Source organism: Penaeus vannamei, chromosome 8 (assembly GCF_042767895.1).
Source record: "Penaeus vannamei isolate JL-2024 chromosome 8, ASM4276789v1, whole genome shotgun sequence".
Taxonomy (NCBI): domain Eukaryota; kingdom Metazoa; phylum Arthropoda; class Malacostraca; order Decapoda; family Penaeidae; genus Penaeus; species Penaeus vannamei.
In genome coordinates, this window is record NC_091556.1 from 25,681,646 (window position 1) to 25,689,145 (window position 7,500).

The 7,500-nt window shown below is 39.5% G+C and overlaps 1 protein-coding gene across 11 annotated transcripts in view; it reads left to right on the top strand.

Annotated features, from left to right (window-relative positions):
* Nucleotides 1–7,500, top strand: part of LOC113823352 (ribonuclease H2 subunit B) — a 22,466-nt gene that overhangs the window by 7,358 nt on the left and 7,608 nt on the right. For all 11 annotated transcript variants that reach the window (XM_070124454.1, XM_070124455.1, XM_070124457.1 and 8 more), the window contains one exon: nucleotides 4,751–4,883. In XM_070124454.1, the coding sequence (XP_069980555.1) occupies nucleotides 4,751–4,883 (133 nt within the window). The remainder of the gene's footprint in view (nucleotides 1–4,750; nucleotides 4,884–7,500) is intronic.

Consider the following 7,500-nt stretch of genomic DNA (forward strand, 5'->3'; position numbering starts at 1 on the left):
CCAAGTGGGATTGATTATTTGTGATTCCCCCGACAGCCTGCTATTCTGAGAATACCCTTCTCTTTCAACAGTGCCTCCCTAAATAAGTTGGCAAGGTTGCCTTTCGCAGTTGCTCTGATCATTCACGCCTAGTCACAGTTACATCTGAATCCTAAGCTTGTGTACTATCTACCCTAACTGACACCACTGGCAAACCCATTCCTGCCGAACCTCAACCCTCTCTTAATACTTGTACTGAAACTGTTTCCATCCCCCCAAAAGCTTGCCTTATCTCCAACAAGGCGTGGTCAGACTAAAAGTGACCTACTTACTTGCCTTACTGATCCCTCCCAAAACCTAGCTCGTTGTCGTCATGGGAGGGCTTAGGAGATAGGGACTGAGACCCAATGTAGAGGATTACTCCTACCTTGGGCCTCAGCCCTTACCTCAACTAATTTTGCTTGGTCTTTTCTTCTCTTCTTTCATGTTCAGTTTCTTCTTTATTCCCTTCTTCTATCCCATTCTTAAGGTGTGAGAGCCTTGCTGAAAGGATGAAAGGCAGGCTTTGTGTCAGTCACGAATGGCCTCCGGGAGCCATGGGCACGGTATTCCCTTGGTTAATTACCTAGCCCTTATCCCTTATGGGGACTCTGAGAGGTAGACCGTTTCTTTTCCCCATTTTATTCAGGCTCACCATGCCCAGTAATGAAGATTCTTTACACTTAATAGAGGCATTAAAGCTTGCCCCTTCATCAAATAGCATATCTGAATTTGATTTTGATTGTTTTCTGATCCGTGCCCATCTTTTGACCATGGCTTCAACTGCTGATACTAATACCCCCTCTTCGACACTAACAAACAACTCTAACCATTCTGAAACATTCACCCAGGTTATTACCCAACCCCTAGAAAGCACCTCTTCCTCATCCCCAACAGTTCTCCTCTTCATCTCCTGCTATACAACCCTCTTCAACCCCCTTTTCCCTTATTACTACTCTTCATCGTTATTGTGCTGGATGGACTGGTCAGACTGTGAAAATGACCTACTTTCCTGCCTTTGTGAATATGATGCAGTGGCAGTACAATGTTACACTCATCCTCCCAGAGGCCAACGTAAATTCCACATCAATATTGCCAAGCTCAGCTTCCATAGACAAGCCCTCCTGCATGAGGTTTATATTGGTGGATTGTCTTATCATGTCTGACAATACAGACCCTTTTCTCGTCAATGTCAGAAATGTTGGCGTTTTGGCCACCCAGTCAAACATTGTCGCTCCACTGCCCGCTGCCCTCTATGTGCCCAACCTGGTCATGACCGTTCAAATTGCCCTGCTCAGTCACGTACATGTGCCAATTGTGGAGACTCCCATAATCTGTTTTACAGGAGCTTCCCTGCCTATAAGTTTGAATGTGAGTCCTCAGATTTAAACTAGGCCTCACTCTACATGAGGCCAGACAGGGAGCATGATAATGAGGTTTTAGTCTCTCAGTTTATTCCAAAACAGTCCTACACTCTGCTCCCCCACCATCAACACAAGTTGTTTCTGCATCTCCCCAGATATCTTTCCCCTATACTCAAAACCTACGCCTTTTGTCTACTCACCCTATGCACTAGTCAAATACATTTTCCTTTCTAAATCCAGATACTCCAATCTCTACCACTTCCCTGATACCTACCCCTCCTCCTCACTTTAGTTATCATACCAGGCAACCTAAACGTTCCATTCCACACACTCCTACTACATTCTCTCCGACACCTTCCTCTTCATCAGTTCCTCAGATATCTATCTCCTCTTCTCCTCCTTATAAGAGAACCTTTGTTTCTCAGTCCTCTATACCCAATTCCCCTCCAGAAACCCTTGAAGACATCCAAACCTTCCTAAAGAAGACCCAAGGGAACACAATGTTCCCTTATCCACCCCCCAATCCCTCTGTTCCTACTCCTGCTTACATTTAAACTATTTGCAGATATTCCTCCTCCTCCTCCCCAAGTTCCCTCCACCCCCTTCCTCCTACACCCTCCCAACATACCCCACCCTCTCTACTGCTCCCACTTGAATTCTCACACGAATCCTCTCTATCACAACAGTGTCCTTCTCCAAACCCCTTCTCTCCAGACATTTTTCCTGATGCTTCACCATCTTCCCCAGTCTCCCTTTCTCAACCCCTGGATTCTTCTCCTCTTCCAACAGCTACCTGTTTCCCTCCAACTCCCTCCTGGATACACACGTAAATCTCTTTTATCACAATACCCTTCCCCAGACCCCAACCGTCCCTATCAAACTCCCAGACACTATTCCTTCACCTACTCCTGATCCTTTACCTCAACCCTCAGATACATAATCCCTTACTACTAAGGCAACCATACTGCTATCACCTATTATCTCTATTCCTTCCCCAGTCACAGATTCACTTAATCGCTCTACCTCATCAACCTCCCTCCTTTCCCTTTTTGTTACCATACTTTACTATAACACCCTCTAATCTTTGACATCTAACACCTTCCCCTCCTCCCAGATGCTTCTCCTACTATTCAACAGCTATTGCTTTTAATCCTTGAACATTTTTCCTATACCTTCCCCAGTGATAGATTCCCTATAATTCTTTCAATCGCCCTAACTTCTTAAACTTCCCCTTTCTACTAATTTCTGCTCTAGTTCACTTGCTCCCCTTTCTTGTCCTACCATGTCCAACCATATCGACCCCTTCTTCGTCAGTGTCAGAAATGTTGACATTTTTGCCACCCAGCCAATCAAATTCGTTTTCCAGTCTAAATGCAGATATTCCAATCTCTACCACTTCCACAATACTTACCCCTCCCCCTCACTTTATTTGTCGCACCAGGCAACCTAAATATTCCACTCCACCCTCTCTTACTACATCCTCTCCTACACTTTCCTCTTCTTTTGTTCCTCACATATCTATCTCCTCTTCCTCCTCATAATAGAACATTTATGCCTCATCCTCTTCACCCAGCTCCCCTCTAGAAACCATTGAAGACTTCCAAAATTTCCTAAAGATGACCCAAGGAAACACCGCTTCCTCATCCACCCCCCAATCTCTCTGTTCCTACTCCTTCTACATTTAAAGTATTTGCAGATATTCATCCTCCTCCTCCCCAAGTTCCCTCCACCCCCTTCCTCCTACACCCTCCCAACATGCCCCACCCTCTCTACTGCTCCCACTTGAATACTCACGCGAATGCCCTCTATCACAACAGTGTCCTTCTCCAGACCCCTCCCCTCTTGGCATTCTTCCTGATACTTCACCACCTTCCCCAGTCTTCCTTTCTCATTCCCCGGATTCATCTCCTCCTACTTCTCCAACAGCCACCTCTGTTTTCCTTGAACAAAGTCCCAAATCTTCCCCAGTCACAAATACAATGCAGTTCACTCAATCACTCTATCCCCTTAACCTTTCCCCTTTTACTAATCCTGCTCTACTTCATTTACTTCCCATTTTTCCCTATAACACCCTATAATATTTGACATCTAACACTCCCCTTCACCCCAGATTCTTCTCCTACTTTTCCAACAGCCATTTCTGTTTTCCTTAAACATTGTTCCTATACCTTCCCCAGTAACAAATACATTGTAATTCACTCAATTGCCCTACCTGCTTAACCCTCCCCTTTCAACTAATCTCTGCTTTAGTTCACTTACTCCTCTCTTTTCCCTTTTCACTACCATACCATCCTATAATGCTCTCTAATCTTTGACATCTAACACATTTTGTCCTAATCTTTAACTCCTCTTTACCCATTCCGACACAATACTTTACCTTAGTGCTATATGACCTTGGATGTCTAGCACATTTATTTGTTTCAAACATTACACATTAAACATTTAGAAAGGCTTTAAGGTGGGCAGCCAAAATTATAAAATGCATAGTAGAAAAAAATATACTCCATACTATATTTACTAGTGAGAAAACACTTTAGAATCTTCTTGGGGCCAGATTCTCTAACATGAGATCGTGACACATTTACTAGCGGTCATTTACCATTGCGTTTACCAGAAATGGCAAAGTGGGATTCACAAAGAGCTGGTAATTTGCAATGACTAAGTTACATTCATAAATTGACTAATTCTAATGGTAACCAACAGAAGGCTCTAGTAAAGCAATTCCACCAATAAGCCAGCACCATACATAATATTTTAGGTTCCTTCGGTCAATCACGTAACATGCAAGCAGAACTAGACACGGTGAGATTTATAAAATCAGTGTTGCAGCTAAAATACTATTTGAGCATATGTAGAAAAAAATACTATATTTATTTATTTTTATTCAAGAACACATTTTTGGACAAATAGTTCTGGTAAACAAAATATGTTTCACAATTTGCTAAAGGATAAAGTATTTTATTTAAACTTTGTAACAAATCTATAAAGGAAAAGTAAGTATATATGTAAGACCAATTTAGTGTTAGAGAAATAACAAAGAAAAGCAATAAGAATGACAGACTTTACCTTTATGAGCCTAGAAATTCTTGTTTTACTTAATGTCTTCTTTACAAATAAGCAAAATTGTGAGTGTTTCTTTTTGTATGCTTCTACCAGCAGACACATCCATCAGATTAACTGCTATTCATTAACATATTTTGGTAAACTCATTTACTGATAGTTTTTGCTCCGGATGGTAACTTTGATTAGCATACACAAAGGAATATCATGTTATTCTCCTTTTTGTTGTTGCATTTAGGATTTAGTTTTCAAGTTGTTTCAATAATTTTTCTTTTAATTCTGAAGATTTCTTTTTTTTCTTTTTTCAGATTCTCTTTTCTCATCGGCAGATATTCAAGTCATCAAATTAAAGCATCCTAGAACTCTTAATTCAGCTATGTTTATTTATGATAAAAAAGGAAAGCAATTGTTCGAATTAGTGGCATTTGATGAAGAGTATAGGTAAGTCCAAACTTTTGCTACTGCAAATTACTTTTTATTTTGCTATCAACAGCAGTGCCTCTCTTTGTGTTACTCTGTACAGTATCATGTGTGATAAGTTTGACCAGTTTTTCCTCTGGGGTGAGTTTAACTAGCTTTAGAAAAACTCAGATATTTTTGGTTTTAACAATTTGTACACTCAATAGTTAGATTTGTTCTTTATGAAATATAGAATTGTTGGTATAGAAATGTACAAATATTAGTTTCCTACAAAGGGTTATAAAAAGAATTTAGTAATCTGTTTTTCATAACGTTTTTCACTCTCTTGCTAAATATACATTAAAGCAGTTGCAGACTTGACTTTTGGGCCACACATTTCATGTAAAAAAGTAAGACTCGGTAATGAAATATTATGTAATTAAACCTGTTATTGCTAAAACCTGTCAAATTTTGGTCAAACTAACCCCCCAAAAATTACAAAATTGGAATGAGTTTGACCATTACTTTTTAATGGCATATTTTTTTTTTTTAATTTTCAGTCTCATAAGAGTGAGGTTCCACTTTTAGTGGTCAACTCTCCCCAATCAGTGCTAGCAATAATTTACTAGTATTTGCTATACTGATATCTGATTGGAAAATTATGTTGACTAGAGGATTGAAAGACAAAGGAAATTATATGTAATGATATTCATAGATGAGGTATATAAAGTTGGCAAGACATTGTAATACACATATTAATATTGATTTTGAACTTGTAGAGGGAACCTTCATACTGTCATCACGTGTCACATCTTATGGTACTGTTTTGCTTGTTGCTGTCAAATGCTTGAAATATTATTGCTAATTTAAACATTCTCACTCTCAGTTTAGCCTGATCCACTGTTTGGAGTTGGTATTACTATATGACCACAACCTTCTTGCATTCATTTTAGTGGAATTAGTGTTGATAAGGCTAATTAGCCATCCAACTCTGCCAGTATGGCAATCAGTATGTCCAAAATTCTTGTACACTTATTGTTTTTGCTTATTTTGTTGAGTTACCAAAATAAATGAGAAGTATGAGTCAACTATACAAACCTTTTTTATAGCATTATGTTTTAGACGTATAGAAGTATACATCTGTCCTGGTTGCTACTTGTCAGAACTTAACATTTTGGCCATTGAAGGGACTATAGTGGAAAAAATAGATAAAGGTGTATAGGTACCATAGATAAAAGGGTTTATTATGTATTTTTGTTTTAAGTTTTTGCACAGAAAGTCTAGAAGATAGAGGAAATGTTTTGGTCCAAATGAAACATATTCCAACTCATTCTTATATTTTCATTAATAACTAATGAACAGTTAAAATATATAAAATATATTTCAGATAGTATATCAATACTACTTGCCATCATAGGTTACATTTCTCTACTAATTATCATTAGCATATGAATCAATATTCTCTGCTTCCAATTTCTAAACTTTGATGTCCATCTGCTATCTGGCAAAATTAATGTAACAAGCAACTCCTCATTTTGCAGTAGTCTATACATGAAAAGCCAGCACTGTATGCTGCAAGTCTCTCCCTTTGAGGCACAGTTGTGGAGCTCACTATGCTCAAGAGCTCTGGAATGGCAGTACTGTTGAGACTGTCAGTCTGGTGGTGGAGCCTTCTTTGTTCCAACCAAAGTTGGCAATATTTTGAATTTCTTATAATGGGTCATTTTGTTACTCTGCCTTTCACAGTAACATCTGAGTTCAGAGGTACTGTAGGTTGATATCAGTCAGTGGCAGGGGCTTTTTAGGCTGCGATAGAATTGAGCATGTGTATCACTCACTGGTGTATGATTCTTTCATCCCTAAAGCATCAAGAATATACTGGCATCAGTTGTTACTTTAACCCATTGGACTCAGATGACATTGTGGTTACATCACAGAAAAACTCGAGCTGAGGGGCGGGTGACATGAACGTGCCGTCAACAGGGCGAACTGGCCGCAGCCCAGGTGACATGAACTATCATCATGAGCGGAGACCAGGGTGATGGAAAAGACTTGTCACGAGTACACAAACCTCTTGGAGTGTGATTTGACTCATTTGGTGCTTAGAAGGGGGCTTTAGCATTATTCCCATGTTTAAACAAATGTGGAATGTAACGTGCTTAAGCAGTGATTGGAAGAGCGCCAACTCCTGGGAGGATGCCATTTCGATGCTGCGCACCATATTCTTGGTCACTGTGACCAGTGGCGCAAGTTGCATTATGTAAAATGGAAAATTATTAAATAATATATATGACACAAATAACCAAATTTCTTCTTCTTCTTCTTTTTCTTCTTCTGGAAGATGATATGGAGCCTGTGCAAGGAAAATAAGTAATTACCATCTGGACACATCTGGATAAAGCAAACCAGAAGACAAATGTGGACATTGGAAAATGGTGATAAAGCTAAAAAAAAGTTTACACAAAATAACTTTCCAAAGGGGTTTTCAGCTCTGTGATATCCGTGATGCAACCGGAACCAAAGTGTTAAGCTGATTATGGGTTGTACCAGAATGTCCAACTACTTTACCAGGACCTGATAAGATGTTCTTTAGCTTGTATTTGAAGATTGACTGTTTTATTTTTCTAAAGGGGACACTACCACAGCTTGAGAGTGCATA